Genomic DNA, 18,684 nt, shown 5'->3' on the forward strand with positions numbered 1-18,684 from the left:
TGTGGGAATCAGGCGGCATGGAGTTCAAGGGACATATGATTGTGGTTTTCTCTTGGGTCGGTTCGGCGGAGCATGATATCTGCCCCCCATCCGGTCGCTTGTTACATTTCTTGTTTATGAGCTCGTTTATGATTTGATGATATACACGGATGATGACGGAGATAATAATGACACTGTTTTAACAACGTACCTTTATGGTTACAATGTGGATGTTAAAGTTAGTGTAAGAATGGGGGGGGGTTTGAGTTTGTCGGAGTAGAGTACAATCTCTGGTCTCGTTGTGGCACGGAGATATTGCTACAGACAGCTGTTGAGTTATCTGTGTCGTTGTGTCATTGTGTGCTCATCGTTATCTTTGCCTGTGCGATGGTTCCTGTGCCGAGAGGTTGGTACATATTGAGCGGTTCGTCTCGTGTCTGTTCTTTCCGAGGTTTTCACCCACTGATCACTCTTTAGGCTGTTACCGTCACCATGTACTGCGAAGAAAACATTCCAAAACAGCTCATCATTATCTAGAATCCCCCTTTCCATTGTACCCCCTGGGTATATACTGTGTACCAGACATTATCCATTATATAACGTTAAGCATGTCAAACAAAGACATTTCTCATTCACGAATCGAATCCCCTTTTCCACCATCTTCACCGACCCACTTAGTAGTTTCTAGGAACCAGCCTCTGGGGATCCTCAGCCCTCAGATACCCATCAGCAATGAGCGTCGCGACGTTCTCATAAGTCTGGTACTGCACGCCCTGGCCAGGCTGGCCGAACCACGGAGCGATGGGTCCAGCAAGGACAGCAAAGGGCTTGATGACGCTGTAAACGTGGTAGTTCCATGGGAACCTATCATGATATCTCCTGTTAGTCTCTTCTTCCTTTTCTCTTTTTTTTTCCCCTTTTCCTTTCCCCATTACACTTCCCCTTGAAGAGAGGGGTAACAACAAAAGGAGAGAGATAAAAAAAAAAAAAAAAAAAGACTCACTTGGCATCCCCATTCAAATTACTAGGCGGCAAACTCCTCTGCAGATACGGCGCCGCCGCCGGCGCCAGGAAACTTCCATACTCGCTGCCGAACCGGTCCACAAACGTGCCCGTCTGCAGCGTCAAGTTGGCCGCGATGATGTTGCCCTCGTCATCCACACTGAAGCCGTCCTGGGGAGGGTAGTCCCACCAGCCGCTGCCCGTCTGGTTGAACCACTTCTCCAAGAAGGCGCCCGGGCACAGTCCGCCGAAGCGGTCGTAGATGTCGAGGATGGGATCCAACGGTAAAAAGAACTGGGGCAGCACGACGGGCCCCAGGCGCGAGTCGCCGCAGATGTAGGTCGCGGAGAGCGTCCGGTTTTGCGCGGTGCCGGCGCAGTAGGCCGGGGAGCGCCTGCTGTAGGGGCAGGTGGTGGCGGTGGAGGAGGCGTTGACGTAGGAGCGCTCGCTGAGGCTTCCAGAGGAGGAGGAGCCGGCGGGAAGGGCGACGGCGGTGCTGGTCAAGAGGGCGACGGCGGTAGAGAGGAGGGTGAACTTCATTTTGGCGGTTGGTGAGAGGGTTGGATTCGGTTGTTGTTGATGGGAGTTATATGAAGTAAGTATTAAGGGTATGTGAAGTTCGTCCTGGAATCCTCTCGAGGCGAATGCCGGGGCTGGTAGGGTGGCCTGGGGGGGTAGAACTGGTGGTGATGGCTGAGGAAGACACACAAACAGCAAAGGGGGAGGACATCGTGAGAGTTTATATATCTCCACGACCGAGAACAGACAAGGTAGAGTTACCAGCCATCTGAGTGATCAACATACACTCCGTACATATTTACTCCGTACCTGTATCCCCGGCCGGTTCGTGGTGCCCTTGAACCGTGGAGCCCGGCCGGCTCAGATCCATGGATCCATGCCGGATCTGATCTGGGATGTGCCCCCTTCCCTCCATGGCCCTGTGAGTATTGGCGGAGTTACCGCCTCGAGAATTCCACACCGCGTTCTCTTTATTTTTCTGCGTAAACTGAGAAATAAACACCCCTTGTCAAGTCCACTCAGATGCATTTCCCCGGTCCCATCGCGGATCACATCCCCCTCCTTGTACGTACCTGGCCAAGAATGGCTGGTGTAGTATAAAATTCGAAGCTGGCCTGTGAACTTTTCACCGGCTAATGCGAGGCTTGACTCGGTTGCACCCCGCGTCGGAAGGGAGATTGACACTCGACTCGGTCGACATACTTTGCAGGTGGTACAACGAACGAGAGCCGCCAATGGCTTTGAGACATGCTTACCTTACCTGCACTGTTCGTTCTTCGTACTTCATGATGTCCCGTTGTGAGACCTGCCTTCCCCTTGTCATTGGCCCTATATCTTTCTGGCAGATATTCTATGGTTGGCACCGAAATGTGCATTTCTCAATCTCTCCCAGTTCAGAGTTTTCTGGCCCCAAAGACCTGAAGATCACGAGACAGAAAGAAGGAAAATCTCGACGTGTCCCTGCATGAGTTCGGCACTGAGCTGAACTGAGGGTTCCCTTTTAGTCTTTTGTAGTCTCTTGTGGTCCCGCTCTTAGCTTTGTCGATCCGTGGATCTTTTTAGTGACGGTCCGGTGACAGTTCAGGAGAGCCAAGAGCACTGGTGTAAGCCGAGTCCCCCTATTGGCTAGTGTTGGCTTGCTAGAGGCGTGCTGGGGAACCACCTGAATCGACCCTGAATGGAGACCTATGGAGGCATGAGGTTGGTAAGGTGGTAAGCTGAATGAATGGCATGGCCGAAATGTCGAATCTCGTTCTCAGCCCCAATATTTTCTTTCGGAGGCGGGTTTGACTACTTTGGGATTTTCGCTGTAAGAAATGGAAGGTGAAGCGATACTTTGTTCCTGCGGAGCGAAATGCGTGAAATAGTAACGGCTTTGCCATAAGATTGTTGTCTCAACTCAAAACTGATCGAAACATTCTATTAGGGCAGCTACTCAGACTGGTTTCATTGACCCTGAGACTCTCAACTTCGATCGCGGCTTTGAGAAGCTTGACTTGGTTCACTTCGAGACCTAGCTATAATGGCGGGCCGTGAATATCTCCCGGATTTCACTGCTTACTTCGGTCCGAGCACTAAACTCGGCGTACACTAGTTTCCCTAGTACTAAGACCTGTTCGGTCTCCAGTTTCTTATCTGTCATGTCCCTCTTCGCCTGTGAATCAAGTGGGAAGCATGTGCTAGTGAGATTACTCCGTCAGGACAAGATGTAGTACAGACCATCAAACTTGGTCCGGCTTTCTTTTTTGACACGATATTGAGGTCCACCCAAGACAGGCGCAACAAAAATCGTGAGAGTCTTTGGTTCACCTTTCCAAGCCGCCGACAATGAGGACGAGGATTGCTGCTGCCGGTTCTTTCTCCGGCACTGACACTCTCGGTCCATACTTCAAGGGGAGGATGCTCGGTATTGTGGTTGAGTCATGGGAGTTGTGGCCCTTCTCACTTGAATCCATTGTGCTTTTATCGCGATACAGGATGTCGATGCTGATAGATGGCTTTGACTCTTAATTGGGACCGTGGCTTCGTTGGCCCTGGCGGAAGTGGCCGTGGCTGCAGCTGTAGGGCTCAAGACAGTGAATGCCAAGATACGTGTGTCAATAACGGTTCCCGTGGTGCAGTTGTCTTTGGCCAAAAAGAAAAGGAAGTACTGGAGGCAGGGCTTTAGGGTAGAATAGTAATCTCCTATGAGACCACTTATGAAATATTGGTATATCGCCCTGCCAAAGACAAGCATGGAATCAGTCAAACGCGACAATAGTAGGGAAGTTACCGAAACCTTTCCGACCTGCGGATTGGGTGGGCTGAGAAGTTCAGGATGGCATGACTACCAACAAGGACAAAGCCCAAGTCAAAGATGGAGACACTGTCCGGAGTCATAGTCAGCTCCAGCTCAGTTTCAAGTGAAGAGGAAAGAGACATACTGACGGAAGGATATGGCCGGTTTATGACATGGAACCAGATTGCCAGAGGAGAAATACTCGGGATGGAGAGCCTCGGCTGTAGTCAGCTTTAGACAGACACATTGAGGTCTAGGGTTCCCTTGAAGCAGGTCTTGGCGGCATAAGAGCACCGGATAATGGATATTCAAGAATAGGCATTAACAATATCAGACACCACGCAACGCGATGCGGACTAACTACTACTAATGATAAAGACAACTGACAGACAAAAAGGCCTGCGGTGCTATGGTGCTCCAGTCCCCTCTAGCCCGTGATCGTCCCGTCTCTGAGTCGGACGGGAAACCAGTTCCGCCTCTCGGTATGGATATGAATGCTGGCTCGTAATAAAATGATATGTGGTGCCGCCTTGCCGCCGCGTCGTGTGTATGTCGTCTTGGCATGATTCGTCTATTTCTTGATGCCCTTGCTGTCGAGGAAGGCCTTGAGGATGTTGACAAAGTTCTCGAGAGCTGCGAGGTACTCCTTGAGCTGAGCGTTGACCTTGTCCTGGTCGTCACCGAGCTTGGTGTAGAAGTCCTTGCGGTAAGGGCAAGCGCTCATGGCGGCGCTGAAGATGGGCTTGATGAGGAAGCTGTGGTGGGGCTTGAGGGTGACATCGTAGGCAGCGCGGAACGAGGTAGAAAGCTCCTGGTCAGCAGCGGCGACATTGTTGGCAAGACCTTTGCAAGTGAACTCGAGACCCCTGGAGGTTTGCTTGTCAGTATACCGTTCCTCCTTCTTCTTCTGGAGCCGTCCAGTCTAATGTTCTCTTACCTGACGAGCCAGAGCAGGGCCTGGCCGGCCTTGTTTTCCTTGGCCTTTTGCTCATTGTTAACAAGGTCCTGGAGAGTCTCGGACTCGGTAGGGGCGGCAAGAAAACGCTGGCGGATTTTCTAGAACAGATGGAAGCACATTGTTAGCTAGCTGCACTCGGCGTATGTAAGGCCCCTCGGTCAGTGCTGGGCTGGGCTGGACAGCTAACGCACCTCGACATTGCCGAGCATGTCGCTCTTGACGGGGGAGAAGGCGGCAGAGCCGAGCACATCGAAGATGGAGACTAGCGACTCGGCAGCCTCGAGGAACTCGGTGGTGGGAATGGCATTCCCATTGTCGGCCTGGACGGGGACGTCGGTGAAGGAACGCTTGAGGGTGTTGAGGTAGGTACCTCCGGGGGGGATCTGGCCGGTAGACATGATGGTGGTAGTGGTGGTGGTGGTTGTTGTGTGGATTGGTGGTGATGACGATGAAGATGGTTAGTTTGAAAAACGAGAGAGATGAAGAAAGACAAGTCAGATGTTTAGAAGCAGCAACGGACTCGACGGAACGTGGTGGGAAAGGGGGTCGGTCACTCCATGGCGGAGTGGAACAGTGGAACTTGAAACTGTCACCATCCCCAATCATTCGACCGTGCCCCGCCCAGAGCTAGGGGACAAGTACCTGAAGGCGGCTGTGCTAGGCTCGCTAGGGCAAAGAGTACATGTCCTGACACGCGGCAACCAAGAAGGTGCCCCCTCCCCCGCAAATCTGCTGTGTCCCTAGCTCGTCCACTGAAGCCGGTGGTCCCTTTGTAATGCACGGTGTTGAGGGGGTTAGTTACCAAACGCAGGTGTGGAAAAAGAAGATTCAATATTCTAATTGACTTCAAGTTATTTCAAACACGAGGACACACTGTGAACCCTTGATGTTGCGACAGGGAAAGCTTCCCCTTGCCTTGCTACGCTACCTAGCTAGGTAAGTACCCCTTATCGATTAGGGAAGAGTACCTTTGTGGTTCAGGCCGCGGTAGGAACGAAGGAACAGGACGATGCTTCTCAACATGACGAGGATACCGCGGAATTGTAGCCAAGTATTGGTCAGAAGGAAGCTCAAGACCCACTACTATTCTGCGCTTGGAGCTCCCCGGTGGATTCGCGTTCCTGAAAGTCTCGAACTCGTCCATGATTGAGGACCGACTTCCCTCCACGACTGAAAGCCCATTTGACCGAGGCGCAGCTGCTGTCTTGTATCAATTGAACCTCAAGGCCTCCGACTTCAGAACATGGCAGTTTCTATAATCGACTTTGTCAATTTGAGACAAACCTTCAATTAACGGAACAGCATGCGGTGCAAACACACAGGCCACGCGGTCGCATCAATGCAATGCAATGCGGCAACACAAGAACTGTTATTTAGCATGACGTCATTCCGAAGCCATGTTAGTGATGATGGTTTACATAGCCGCTTCCCTTTGGTGTTCAATGTTTTTTTCCCTTCAATTTCTTTCACCTAACCCGGTCTTCCACTTGACGGCTGGACCTTTGCGCCTCTTGTGTAATTGCAGAGACTTCTTCCCTCGGCCAACCAGAATTACGCGGAGCAAGAAACGGTGATGACCAAGGCGGACCAGAGATGCCGAGGGTTGGGGAAGTCGCATCACTCGCACGTTATTCCGCCCTAAACCGCCCTCTCCATGTTTCTTGGAACCACCCGAACACCCTAGGCACACGTATGTAGTATTCAACCTATTCTCGAACGAACCTTGTTTATTCTCCGAGCCAACTTTTCTTTCTCGACGGCATTCTCGTCATCCTCCCCCCCTAGTCCAAGCGGGCTTCCCTTCCTTCCACTCAGCATCCTTGTTGCGCTTACCCTTCTGCTTCTTAAAGAACAGGCTTCCGTCGTTTATCTAGAGTAGCAAGCACCCTACGTACTTTAGCGCCTCCGCCTTGCTGGCCTAGAATTCCCAGATACCCCTCCAATTCTTTACAAAAGTCAACATCACACTGTTTCGCCAGATTGTGCTCCCGAGGATCAAGCACTGCCACGACAATGGCTACCGATCTGGCTGCAGGTGGTGGTCCTGCTCAGAACCCTAAACACGAACAGAAAAGGAGCACCAGCGAAAAGCTCAAGCATCCCTTTCGCGAGCTCCGCGAAAAGCTGGCCAATAGCAGTTTACACGAACATCTGGTCCATGAGAAGCACAAAATCGGAAAGTTCAAAAACTTGGTCAACCCCCAGCATCGCCATGACGAGGAACACGAGATAGCCTGCGACGAAAAGCGAACAAGCATCTGCACCTCCCATCGTTTCGAGTCCTTCTTTCCCGAGCGGGATGGCAACAACATCAAGTGGTATGTCGACGGCAGAGACTACTTTTGGGTAAGTTGACTTCCTCTGATCATGCAGATAATTCCAGCTTACAGCCATGCTAGGCTGTCTCTGTAGCTCTCGAAAAGGCAAAAGAGACCATCTATATTGCCGATTGGTGGCTTTCCCCCGAACTCTTCCTGCGTCGTCCTCCCGCCTATAACCAAGAATGGAGGCTTGACCAAATTCTCAAACGTCGTGCTGAAGCCGGCGTCAAGATCTATGTCATTGTATACCGCGAAGTCGAAGCCGCAATTACTTGCAATTCTGCCCATACCAAGCATGCCCTACAGGCACTCTGCCCAGAAGGCTCACCGGGGTACGGAAACATCACGGTCATGCGCCATCCCGACCACAATGTCCTGGAGAACGTTGCCGACATGACTTTTTACTGGGCCCATCACGAAAAGTTCATTGTCATTGACTACGAGATGGCCTTCATTGGCGGCCTCGATCTCTGCTTTGGCCGCTGGGACTACCATCAGCACAGCTTGTCTGACATGCACCCTGAAGGTATTGCCAACGAGATCTGGCCCGGTCAAGACTTCAACAACAATCGTATCATGGACTTCAAAAACGTCAAGGATTGGAAGCAGAACGAGCTGTCCAAGGCAGAGCATGGCCGTATGCCGTGGCATGATGTCGCCATGGGAGTGGTGGGTCCCTGTGTCTACGACATTGCTGAACACTTCGTTCTTCGCTGGAATTTCATCAAGCGAGACAAGTACAAGCGTGACAAGCGCTATGACTGGATTGAGCTACAAGGCCGGCAAGGCGAGGATGAAGATCTAGTTGGAGTCCAGAGGCCCAGATTTCCCGTGGGCGAGTACGTCGTTCATCCACTCACTCCCCTCGCCAGCAAACCTATCGTCGACCGAGGCACCATACACGCCCAACTCGTCCGCTCCAGTGCTGACTGGTCGAGCGGAATCCTTACCGAACACTCGATCCAGAACGCTTATAGCGACATCATTCGCAACGCACAGCACTACGTCTACATCGAGAACCAATTCTTCATCACGGCCACTGGAAAAGAACAATCACCCATCCACAACACGATAGGCCGCGCCATAGTAGACGCCGTAGTCCGTGCTGCCAAGGAAGGCAGAAAGTTTCGCGTTATCATTCTCATCCCTGCTATTCCTGGCTTTGCGGGTGACCTTCGCGATAATGCCGCTTTGGGTACCCGTGCCATCATGGACTATCAGTACAAGTCCATCTGCCGTGGAGAGCACAGCATCTTTGAACAGATCCGCAAGGAAGGAGTGGATCCCAACCAGCACATCTTCTTCTTCAACTTGCGAAGTTACGATCGACTTAATAGGACCGCTGCCGAGAAAAGAATGGAACAAATAGCTGAAGTGTCGTACCAGGAACTCCAGCGAGCCCAGGCGGAGGAAGTCATGAGTGAAGGAATCCACGGCACCTACGACCCCCAAGGTGGCCGTGATTCCCACATGGGCAGCCGAAGAGATCAGAAAGACACCCTGCAGGATTCCGAAGAGCAGAAGCACAGCCACGATGCGAAGAAGCGGTTCGAGGAAGCTAGGAGCAAGGTAGAAAAGGAAGGGACCGGCGGGGATGAAAAGGTGAGCGCATACGCCAACGCCGACGGCGAGCTGGACGGCAACATCAACGGAGGCCACTTCAACGGCAGCAACCCGAACGCCTCGGAAACCAGTAGCCCGTCGAGGGCTAAAGACAATACCCGCACCCAGTCCAATTTTACCGTCGCCCACCACGCCATGGCCCACACAGGATCCGTGGCCGATGTCACTTGGAACGGCGACCCGGAGGACGAAATCAACAACTGGATCCAGGAGGAGCTCTACGTGCATGCCAAGGTGCTCATCGCGGACGACCGCATCGTCATCTGCGGCTCCAGCAACCTCAACGATCGCAGCCAGCTGGGCTATCACGACAGCGAGCTGAGCATCATTATGGAGGACAAGAAGACAGTCCAGACTACCATGGACGGCCAGCCGTTCGAGGCCGGGTGGCACGCTACCTCGCTACGTCGGTACTTGTGGCGGGAGCATCTCGGTCTCCTGCCGCCGCAGGATCTGGACGCTAGTGGTGATCCAAATGCGCAACCACCGGGCGATGACTCGCCCAATGATGCGTGGGAGCGGCATGAGAGCTGGAAGCTGGTGGAGGATCCTCTGAGCGATGAGCTGTGGGAAATGTGGACGAGTAGAGCGACCAAGAATACCGAAGTGTTCCGGCACTTGTTCCATGCTGATCCTGATGATCACGGTAAGCTTTTCCCCTACCTATAAGCCCCCCCCCCCCCCCCCCCCCTTTTTTTTTTTTTCCTTTTTTTTTTCTTCTCGTAATGACTCAACTAACCATCAACAAAAAGTAAAAACCTTCGACGAATACAATGCCTTCCTCCCCGCCAAGGGCGTCAAACCAGGTCACATCTTTGACCGATACATGCCGCCCGAAGATGCCCGGAAGAAGCTGGGTCAAGTGAAGGGGCATCTAGTATGGATGCCGCTCGACTTCCTCAAGGATGCGGACATGGCAGAGCGCGGGCTTCAGGTGAACTCGTGGACCGAAAGTGTTTATACCTAGGTGGGCGTGCCACGGTGGGTGCGATTGAGGCTTATTGATTGGACAGAGAGGATGTATGTTTGAGTACTGCGGTATATAGAAGGGGGGACGCTTAAGGAGGTATGTTGTAATAAGTAATATCTTTCGAGAGACAGGTTTCTCATGACGACGAATGAATGGAATGGTCAACGGGAAAAGATGGGTTGGATGGCGCGTGAGGGTATTATTATCATTCCTAAGTGTAATACTGTTAGTGAATATGAATATAATGACTGATGATGTATCTGGAGTGTGGTCGAAGTGTGCTCGTAGCTGTCTGAGTTGCTTAGGTGCTGAAGAGACAATGGTGATTGAGCAGGACCACAGGACGGCGAGGTGCACAGGTTGAAGTTTGTTGGTTCAAGGCATCGCCACAATTCTAAACTCGAAACAAAAAAAGGAACTCAAGGCAAGGGAGAGGAACATAATGTTACAACGGTTGTTGAAGAGAGAGAAAGAAACCAGAAATACAACACCAGGGATACGCTGGTCGTCACCGACCGGTAGATTACGAGAAAAGTTGACCGTCCTGACACTGCCTCTAGATCTTTTACACTGGCAATACCAAGATTGCACTGGGTAAGAAGACTATTTCTAGAAGGTTCCTAGTATATGCAGATAGTTGCCGAGTCTGATGAGAGCGTGGCAAGGGAATCAATCTCTCGCTCTTGTCTTATCGGATTACGGCTTGAAACTGATCACGATAGAGGTCTCCTTTTATGTACGTACCTGCCTTAACTGTACCTTCTTCATCTGCCTGCTACCCGAAGTGAACCCTCTGGTTGGCCTTTTCGGCATGTCCTCCATTGCAGCATCAAAGCTGCATTTGATCCTTGAAAGACGAAACGCTGATGTGGCACGCTGACACCAGGCTTGATGCTAGGTGCGGCGCTACGAAGACCCTTCCACCTTTCCGCCGCTCGAGAGTGTACTATGATACAATCCATTAAGCGTCATTCCCTATCTTTATCTATCTTTTTTCCATTGTCACTGGCGTCCTTCCGGACCATCGTTCCCAGTGTAAATAGTAACCAGGTTGGATAAAAAATTACACCAGACCAAACCAGGAGATGGTGGCCGAATGAGAGCCTCATGGGAACGTGGATTTCCCAAAAAGACTCTCTTCCGGTGTCAGGCCGACCACATTCCGGAGTACTGGCCTATACCAAACAGCTCTCTCTGATAACAACATGTCTGTGACGGCGCAGGTCCGGCAGGGACTGGGCAAGAAGCACAGAAAGAAAGGCTGTAGGAGTGAATGAAACGCTTCCCCGAGAGCCTACCTAGGTCTAAAGGCGAGCTGCGAAACGGGTCATCCGTGTCCCCTTGGGATTGGAAGCCTTATGTGTGTCTTTTAGGCATCCCGGCATCCACTGGCATTCCCGCGCCTGAATGTATGTAACCTGGGAAAAATCTGTAAAATCCTAGCTGCATATGCGCGGTCGATCTGCGAGAAATTCTATTCGACGCCTATTGAAGGTGAAAAGGACTGCCCTCCGGTTCGAGACCTGTCAAAGGTGCTTATCTCACTTTGTGTTGGAGATGATAGGCTCCGTGGCAATTCAATATAAAGCAATGCCAGCCGAATATGGGGACGATCATCAGATTGATTGAATATTCCAACAGACCAATCTTCGACTGCGATTAGCGATGAGGCTCGATGAGAAAAGAGGGGGTTAACCAAACTGAATGGCAGGCTTTCAGGAAAATTTGGGGACCGTCCGGAGGGCAAGGGGAACAGCCCAGCGAGGAAGGCGACTTTGACTTGGGATGTGATGGGCGAAATATACTTCTATATCACCATCCTCCCTGCTTGTCCAAGATCTCCCAAGACGGCATTCTTGACTTTGTCCGACTTTTTCACTCGGATGATCTAACAGACACAACCCATGTCGACCGGCCATGGATATTCGTCACCTCTTCGTTACCTTCCTCTTCGTCATCTGCGCGTGGGCGGCCAAAAACACCGACGAGGTCCGTGAGTTCATCTACGATAATCGCGATAATCAAACCGTACTGAACGAGAAACCCGCTCCGCCATGGGTGAGTTCGCCAACCGTCCGGGGTACCGGTGATATCATCATATCATGCTTGGTAACCTTGATTGCCTGCGCCTATACTGCTATTCATCCGACTGTACCACCTGGAGGCTCTGGCAAGAGGAGCTTCACGCTCATCAAAGCCGCCCTGGTGTTGGTGGCATTAATGTGTCCCGAGGCCGTATTCGCACTCGCTTTCCAGGAGTATCTTGACGCCCGAAGACTTAAGAAGAAGCTCAAGGAAATTATCAAGGATGGTAATAAGGTATGCGAACAGAAAGACTTACTTGATACGAGTAAAAATGCTAACCCTTCGTGTAGGAGGCCCTGGCCATAGTCGATAAAATCAAACAGAGCAAAGAGAAAGGCAATGAGGTATGCAAACGGAAAGACCTACTTAATATGAGTAAAGATGCTAACCCTTCGTGTAGGAGGCTCTGGCCATGGTCGATATGAAGTTCTGTTACTTCGTTGTCATGGGTGGCCTGCAGGTCGACATCTCCGACATCAAACCGTCAGACCATGTCCAATTTTACTTCCATGGCCACAACATGCCCGAAACGCTTCCTCTCTCGGCCGACGGAGTGATTGAGCTTGCCAAGCTGGGGTCCGGGTACCTGGAAAAACTCCTGGTTGAGCCCACCGTGATAGAAGACAAGAGTAAAGGGGCATTGGTGCAAAAGTGCGTGGTTCTCGTCCAAGTCACTTGGATGGGGATTCAGTGCATTGCCAGAAAAGCTGCGGGGTACCCCGTTTCTCTTTTGGAATTGCACACCTTTGGCCATGTTCTGGTTGCGATGTTACTATACCTGTGTTGGTTAAAAGTGAGTTTGCCTCTCCATCATACGTGATTTTCGTCCCTTTTTCGCGACAGGCATCCCCGCTGATTCGTGACTGACTAACACGTCCACAGAAACCCCTTGACGTGCGACAACCAGTCTTCGTTAACCCTGCCGACTTCAACGACGAGCCAACTAGAAAAGGCTTTCAAGATGCATTAGCACTGATGGTTCAGGAACAGTTCTGTGACCTACAGAATCTCACTGGCTTCCTGAATTTGAAGTGGAAACAAGAAAAGCTGGACAAATCGAAGGCTCCTAGGGAAGAGGATGGTCGGGACTCTGTCAAGCAAAAGACATCCCAAATTGTCATCAATCAAGTGGCCCAAGAATCGACGCCTCAGCCTACTCCAGCAGACGAACCTGATCGATACTTGGGACCCGGAAAGTCAACAACAGGCTCACAGGATTCAGTCCTATCAATTCCAATCGAGGAAGTAGACGTACCGTTCGGGAACCCGGAAACCTTCGATCTGGGTATTAACAAGTATCTTCCATGTGGATTCGGCCACATGCCCGTGTCCCAGGAGCCGAACTGGAAATGTATCTGGACTGGTGCGGATAACTGGCGAGTTGACTTGAGGAAGGCGTCCGGCTTCAAGCGCAGAGACGAAGACAATTTTCCAATCCGTCTCACCCGGGCCGACCGTTGCCGCGCAGAAAGAGCAGCGAGACACATCAAGGTTGTTGATGAACTGTACGGCTTCAAACTAGTCGAGCAACCAGAGCCCTACGCTTACAAAAGACATGGATCGTCAGGCCAACATTGTCGGTATACCAACCTTGGATACAGGCGGGCGTTCCAAACACTCAGGTTTGAGGTCCACAAACTCAATCCACTTGCTGTCAGCCAGAAGGGTGGTGCCCAACGTGACAGCGAAAACTCCAACCCGAAAACCATTGATGCCAATCGCCAGGAACTACTCGAGAAAGTCACTCCCAGACTCATCGTACAGTACGCCGCCTTCCTAGACGCCACCTTCAGTGGCTTCAGCAAAACAAGCTACTTCGTCTGCGCCATGGTCGGTGCCTCCATTGGCGCTATCCACCTAGCAGCCTGGGACTCCGTCTTTCCTACAAGAGTGGAGAGTATCATATGGAGGATAGCGAGTCTCCTGATGATGGCTACCGTTCCTGTTGGTCTAGTCTATCGCTTTCAAATTATCTATATCCAGCGGTATAACTTCCAGCATTTCCGGCTGGGTTATGAGACATTCCGTGTTCGGCTCGTTGGGTTCCTCGCCGCATGGTATTTCTTTTTAATTATAACATCCATAGTGGTTTTGGTTACCGTGCGGGGATATCTCATTGTGGAATCGTTTATCAGTGTTCGCTATATGGCTTATGGTGTTTACTTTGTTCCGGACTGGCTGCAGATCTTCCCACACATCTGAGTAAGCAGTGTCATTTGGGGGATTGGGTGTGGTGGTTATGGATTTGGAATTTTCGACTGGTGTTCGTGTTCGCGAGTTGTTGTTGGTTTACCCTGGGCCAATAATGTCGTACTTCTTGCGGGACAAAGTCTTCATATAACCGGGGCAAGGTGCTTCCATCTGTCAGGGTCGTTTGTCGCAGGACGTCTGGTGATATGGAAGGTGGTTGTTCAGTTTTTTGACCCTACCACGTGATAAATAGACCCAATTTATATCCTTTCAACTCCCAGACATAAGCTGACCCTCACGTAGCTTGTGTCCCTCACTGGCTTATTCATGCGAGAGCGGGCGGGATCCCGGGTCTTCCAATGGGTATGGTCGTAAGTGGTTGTTATGCTCAGAGTCTGCTACTATGAGCTTTTGCTGTGGGTAAAACAGCGCGCTCGCTTGTATGCAAAAGAATAAGCAACCACTGATGATAGCCTTCCATCGTGCTTGCATCAGCTCAGTTGCTAGGCCCTAGTGCCATGACAAGGCCGGATCGACATTCGAGCTCCATATCCAGCTATAGTCCTGCGAACCGCTAGTTTGCTGTCCAAGACTGCCAGCAACTACACGCCCATCGGTGACAGATTCGCTGTGCGATTCAAGAAAAGCTGTGTTCATGTTAGACAAGTCTCACTTCGAATCGGCGTCATATCAACTTGCCCTGTTCAAAATCAAAGAGTGCCTGCGTGGTTGCAAGATCTTCGTAGAAGCCGAGATAGGGATCCTCGGGCGTAACAAGGGGGTCCTGCGTTACGAGCATATCTACCGCTTGTGCTTGACCTCTTTGCATCAATGCTGAAGCACAAGAGGAGCCACTCTGTGGCGCGTCGTGTTCGTCGCACCCAGCAGACGCACGAGAGGCTGCGGCAACCTCCTGTCTAGCCTCGATCTCAACACGCGGCGGGTCTGGAAGAAGCGGCACGTTCAACATCTCATCCCTCTCCTTCTGCAACACAAGTGACATCAGTCTCTTCGAGACAATCAGGCCTTGTGAAGTGACGATGCTCTTGCCGGTGAGTCGGGACTGCATCTCCATCAACCGTCGAAGTCCCATTTTACAGTCATGGGATGCTTGGCTCATCGTATTGAGGCTAGCTAAGATGGACAGTGTGATGGCAGCCGTCAGAAGATGCAGGCAGATAAACGCGACAGCATACGTAGCTCCGGCGTCGTGCACAAGAGGCAGGGAGCAAATGTCGGAGATCTGTAATGCAGCAGCCTGGCATGCTCGGACGGAGGCTTGGCACGGGTCTGAAAAGTCTGGCGGAGGAGGCGCGTTAGCCTGATGACTGTCTGGCAGTGCTAACCTATATTTCAATAAAGGTCTGTGAATGAGGATCCTTGCGTTCTCGAAAGCAAGCTTCAGAGAGAGTGTCTGTAGGGGGAAAAGGTAGTGGAAGCATGCTCTTGAACATGGCCCGGCGGCGCCAGCAAGATAGTCTCTGCAAGGCGCCACCGCACCCACTGGCATTTGGTCCAAATGTAGCTGCTGAGGAAGCTCCGAACGCCATGCATCTAGCTTCCGGTCGAGAACGGCTACACTTTCGACCAGTGTGCGCATGCGATCCGAGGTGTTTGTGCGGCGAGCTGGTTTCTGTGGACGACTTCGGTCACCCAGGCTATACAGCTTCAGTAATGCCGTCCGCACGATGATGGATAGTTGTACTATGGCGACCTTGTACGAAAGCAAGGTTGCCTGGCCCGTGATACGCCGCTCATTTGCATCCCACGTCGGGTCTGCGGATCTGACAGGATATTGGTGGAGCAGCTCGATATCGCAATCGTCGTCGTTGATACTCAGCGGGTAGCCATACAGCATAGAGCAGAAGGTTTCGATCTCGTATACAGCCCACCAGCATCGCTTCCTCGATTCCTCTGCGCGTTGCTTGGGGTCGTCCAGGTTGGGAACTGCCACTGTTTGCTGGCTCGATCTGCGATGCAATTTTAATGCCTGAGCGATACGCAGAGCCCACCCGCAGACAGGCCAAGCTAGCTGAGGCTGTCCATGGTATAGATAGTAGCTGCCTAGGAGGACGCAAGTTTGGACCGCCTCTAACGAGCCCTCAGCCGCGATGTCCAGAAGTCCTGCACGTAGCGGTCCAAGCAGGCGCTCCTGAAGCGAAACAGTTTCTTCGCCAAGACGTGACAGCGTCGCCGTCTGACTGGGATCCAGGTAGCTCAGGCTAAGAATACAGACGGCGAGGTAAACACCCAAGAAAGCCGTTGGGATGCTTCGACATTGAGACGCCGTTCTGGTCTCATCGTACAGTTGCTGAGCTTGGAGTCGAAAGTCGCTCTGGTGGAACACAAGCACGAACCAGTGGATCCGGTCAAAGTAGTTGTTCACGAGCATAGTAGCGATGTCGCGGGCGGGCAAAGCGGACAGCATCCCCTGTCTTGTAGCGTTATTGTTGGCAGCATGCGTCTGACCTCGGCGCTGTCCCCCAGACGTGTCCGATGCTGAGCTTTGAGATGTACCGTCTTCCAGATCATGGCGAGGGGCCGAAAATGCCGAGACTTCTGCGGCATCTGGCGAGGTCGTGTTATGCTGCTGGAAAGCCTTGGGCGCACGTTAGCGTGACAAGCTACAGAAGACTGGTCGTAGTTCTCACCTCGTCCAGGTACATTGACGACGCAGAGGAGACGGCTTCGGATGGTCGCCCGTGAGCCGCCGAGACTTCTGCTGAATCATTCCTACGACAAGCCTTCTTCGCTGGTCGGCCGGCTTCGTGGGTTTTCCACGTCGTTGGCTTGACGGGAGTGGCACAGGTTACATTTGCTCGGATACAGAGTGTGCAAGGGCGGCGAATATCGCACTACGGAACTTGGCTCACATGGTTAATAGGCAGTGTACTCATTGCCCGTGTGAGGGGGGTCATGCCTTCAGCTTCTGTTGGCGGCAGCGTTGACAGGCGCGTGGCACTCTTCCGGAATCGTTCCTCAAGGTTGGTCGCTGCATCGCGCCGGCTACAGTGAGCGGATATATGTACGGCGAGGAGCGTGTTCAAGTTGTGTCCGAGGGGCTTTTCCCGGCGGAAGCTGCTGGAGTGGATGACGTTGCGAACTTGCGACAGTTTGACAGGAGGCACCACTGTGGGTCAATCCGAGAATAGCACAATGACGGACTGAACACCCAAATACCTAACAATGAATCTGGCGTCAGCTTATGTCGTTCGTTCTTGTCGTTGAGTGGAGCCTACAAGCAAGCAGACGACTAATACCGGCAGATGAACAAATAGGTAGTCCCTCCACAGGTTGCAATCCGTGATGGAATCGCTATACAAGGTTCGATGGTTGTGGGCAAAGGAGATGGTTGGTTGATCAGGCTAGGTAACTGACGGTTTACTACCGTGACCAACGGTTAAATATTGCGCACCAGAATTCATGCGCCCCATTGCACGTTCCAAGATCCGTTACATCGATGTATCTCGCAGCTAGATGGAAGTAGAAAGCAACTTCTACGAGAGATACAAGTCTACGTATATATACACACACATATACCATATATATACATACACGCATATATAGGAGAATCTCTATACAAGGATCTCTGCGTATTCAAGCTCGCTCTGTCTACCGACCTTACTCAGAACTAGCTAACCCGTACAAACATTGCCAACATCACGGGCACCCGCAGCAGTCTCGCCTGCGCAACCAAGTCCGGCAACCTTACGCGTGCGCCACATATGCGAGACCCCCGAGCTACAGTCACCCAGCGACAGTCACCCAACACCTCTCTAGTATCCTCCCAATGATGAGTCGGCCATGGGCTTAAAGTGGACGCGCGATGGCTCGTCCGTAATGCCCCTCGACGCCGCCTCTTCCATGATCGCCACAGTAGCAGTCGCTCCGATCCGAGTGACGCCGAGCGACATAACATGTAGCACATCGTCCAGTGTGCGAACGCCACCAGCTGCCTTCACTTGAACCTCGGGCTTCGAGTGCTGTCTCATCAGCTTAAGATGCGGGACAGTAGCCCCCGCATATGTATACAGTCCGTTCGACTGCTTGACGAAGCCGTACCCAGTTGACGTCTTGACAAAGGCAACGCCAACGTCAGAGCAGATCTGGCACAGCCGGATGATATGACGCTCCTCGAGATAGTCGTTTTCGAAGATGACCTTGAGGACGGCACCGTGCTGCACAACGGCTTCGTTGATCTGCTTGATCTCGTCAGCCACGTACTCCCAGTCGCCGCCCAGGGCCTTGCCGATGTTGATGACCATGTCTATCTCTTTGCCGCCCTCTGATGCAGCTCTGGTAGCCTCAAAGACTTTGACTTCAGTGGTGCTGTTGCCATGCGGGAAGCCAACGACGGGGCAGACCAGGACGTCCGACCCGGCCAACGCTTCTTTCGCCCGCGATATGAGGTAAGGCTTCACGCACGCGGTAGCAACGCCATACTTCTTTGCGATTTCGAGGCCAGCGTCGATGTCAGCATCGGTCATGGTCGGATGCAGCAGCGAGTGGTCGATCATCTTGGCAACGTCCTTCAGAGTGACGGAAATGGAATTGGGGGAAGTGGTGTCGGCCATGGTCGCGGGGGAGAGGAATAGATTGCAGAAGCGAGAGGCTTCTTTGGACGCGAGGTTTGTAATCTGGAAAAAGAGGCAAGTATGATTGATATAGGGATTGAGACTCAGGATATCGGTGTCGTTTACATCGCGAACGAACCTAGACTTATATACTCCAAGCGCGAGCCTCTCTTCCCCCTAGATCA

General features: G+C 52.0%; 6 protein-coding genes across 6 annotated transcripts; 2 read left to right on the top strand and 4 right to left on the bottom strand.

The window, feature by feature from the left end:
* Positions 1–500: 500 nt before the first annotated feature.
* B0T23DRAFT_206343 (uncharacterized protein) lies at positions 501–1,828 on the bottom strand. Its single transcript, XM_062833473.1, has 2 exons — positions 983–1,828; positions 501–843 (listed from the first exon to the last, which is right to left on the bottom strand). Exons 1-2 carry the CDS (start codon positions 1,519–1,521, stop codon positions 654–656), a joined length of 729 nt encoding a protein of 242 aa, XP_062689573.1. The 5' UTR covers positions 1,522–1,828; the 3' UTR covers positions 501–653.
* Positions 1,829–4,077: 2,249 nt separating this feature from the next.
* Positions 4,078–5,617, bottom strand: B0T23DRAFT_414525 (glycolipid transfer protein domain-containing protein). The gene is made up of 3 exons (XM_062839569.1): positions 4,928–5,617; positions 4,716–4,834; positions 4,078–4,644 (listed from the first exon to the last, which is right to left on the bottom strand). Exons 1-3 carry the CDS (start codon positions 5,132–5,134, stop codon positions 4,350–4,352), a joined length of 621 nt encoding a protein of 206 aa, XP_062689574.1. The 5' UTR covers positions 5,135–5,617; the 3' UTR covers positions 4,078–4,349.
* A 993-nt stretch (positions 5,618–6,610) lies between these two features.
* On the top strand, positions 6,611–9,729 carry B0T23DRAFT_206372 (uncharacterized protein). Its single transcript, XM_062833474.1, has 3 exons — positions 6,611–7,082; positions 7,136–9,326; positions 9,433–9,729. Exons 1-3 carry the CDS (start codon positions 6,750–6,752, stop codon positions 9,645–9,647), a joined length of 2,739 nt encoding a protein of 912 aa, XP_062689575.1. The 5' UTR covers positions 6,611–6,749; the 3' UTR covers positions 9,648–9,729.
* A 1,694-nt stretch (positions 9,730–11,423) lies between these two features.
* B0T23DRAFT_206802 (uncharacterized protein) lies at positions 11,424–14,274 on the top strand. The gene is made up of 4 exons (XM_062833478.1): positions 11,424–11,969; positions 12,026–12,079; positions 12,136–12,528; positions 12,618–14,274. Exons 1-4 carry the CDS (start codon positions 11,568–11,570, stop codon positions 13,935–13,937), a joined length of 2,169 nt encoding a protein of 722 aa, XP_062689576.1. The 5' UTR covers positions 11,424–11,567; the 3' UTR covers positions 13,938–14,274.
* Positions 14,187–17,269, bottom strand: B0T23DRAFT_206529 (fungal-specific transcription factor domain-containing protein). The gene is made up of 5 exons (XM_062833476.1): positions 17,165–17,269; positions 16,846–17,105; positions 16,577–16,780; positions 14,625–16,524; positions 14,187–14,572 (listed from the first exon to the last, which is right to left on the bottom strand). The coding sequence occupies exons 2-5, from the start codon at positions 16,921–16,923 to the stop codon at positions 14,436–14,438; spliced, it is 2,319 nt and encodes a 772-aa protein (XP_062689577.1). The 5' UTR covers positions 16,924–17,105; positions 17,165–17,269; the 3' UTR covers positions 14,187–14,435.
* Positions 17,270–17,701: 432 nt separating this feature from the next.
* On the bottom strand, positions 17,702–18,499 carry B0T23DRAFT_323546 (deoxyribose-phosphate aldolase; the record flags this gene model as incomplete). The annotated part of the gene is made up of 1 exon (XM_062835364.1): positions 17,702–18,499. One exon carries the CDS (start codon positions 18,497–18,499, stop codon positions 17,702–17,704), a length of 798 nt encoding a protein of 265 aa, XP_062689578.1.
* Between the last annotated feature and the right edge of the window lie 185 nt (positions 18,500–18,684).

The sequence above is a fragment of the Neurospora hispaniola genome (assembly GCF_033458365.1).
Source record: "Neurospora hispaniola strain FGSC 10403 chromosome Unknown B0T23scaffold_7, whole genome shotgun sequence".
Classification (NCBI taxonomy): Eukaryota; Fungi; Ascomycota; class Sordariomycetes; order Sordariales; family Sordariaceae; genus Neurospora; species Neurospora hispaniola.

Bases quoted from the DNA above. Each gene is read 5' to 3' on its own strand.
- B0T23DRAFT_206802 (XM_062833478.1), top strand. From the start codon at position 11,568: ATGGATATTCGTCACCTCTTCGTTACCTTCCTCTTCGTCATCTGCGCG. The intron at 11,970-12,025 runs GTATGCGAACAG...CCCTTCGTGTAG, and splicing joins TTATCAAGGATGGTAATAAG to GAGGCCCTGGCCATAGTCGA. The intron at 12,529-12,617 runs GTGAGTTTGCCT...ACACGTCCACAG, and splicing joins TATACCTGTGTTGGTTAAAA to AAACCCCTTGACGTGCGACA.
- B0T23DRAFT_206372 (XM_062833474.1), top strand. From the start codon at position 6,750: ATGGCTACCGATCTGGCTGCAGGTGGTGGTCCTGCTCAGAACCCTAAA. The intron at 7,083-7,135 runs GTAAGTTGACTT...CAGCCATGCTAG, and splicing joins ACGGCAGAGACTACTTTTGG to GCTGTCTCTGTAGCTCTCGA. The intron at 9,327-9,432 runs GTAAGCTTTTCC...ATCAACAAAAAG, and splicing joins TGCTGATCCTGATGATCACG to TAAAAACCTTCGACGAATAC.
- B0T23DRAFT_206343 (XM_062833473.1), bottom strand. From the start codon at position 1,521: ATGAAGTTCACCCTCCTCTCTACCGCCGTCGCCCTCTTGACCAGCACC. The intron at 844-982 runs GTGAGTCTTTTT...ATATCATGATAG, and splicing joins AATTTGAATGGGGATGCCAA to GTTCCCATGGAACTACCACG.
- B0T23DRAFT_206529 (XM_062833476.1), bottom strand. From the start codon at position 16,923: ATGCAGCGACCAACCTTGAGGAACGATTCCGGAAGAGTGCCACGCGCC. The intron at 16,781-16,845 runs GCATGACCCCCC...CAAGTTCCGTAG, and splicing joins GCCGCCAACAGAAGCTGAAG to TGCGATATTCGCCGCCCTTG. The intron at 14,573-14,624 runs GCAAGTTGATAT...ACATGAACACAG, and splicing joins ACTCTTTGATTTTGAACAGG to CTTTTCTTGAATCGCACAGC.
- B0T23DRAFT_414525 (XM_062839569.1), bottom strand. From the start codon at position 5,134: ATGTCTACCGGCCAGATCCCCCCCGGAGGTACCTACCTCAACACCCTC. The intron at 4,835-4,927 runs GTGCGTTAGCTG...CATCTGTTCTAG, and splicing joins ACATGCTCGGCAATGTCGAG to AAAATCCGCCAGCGTTTTCT. The intron at 4,645-4,715 runs GTAAGAGAACAT...GCAAACCTCCAG, and splicing joins GCCCTGCTCTGGCTCGTCAG to GGGTCTCGAGTTCACTTGCA.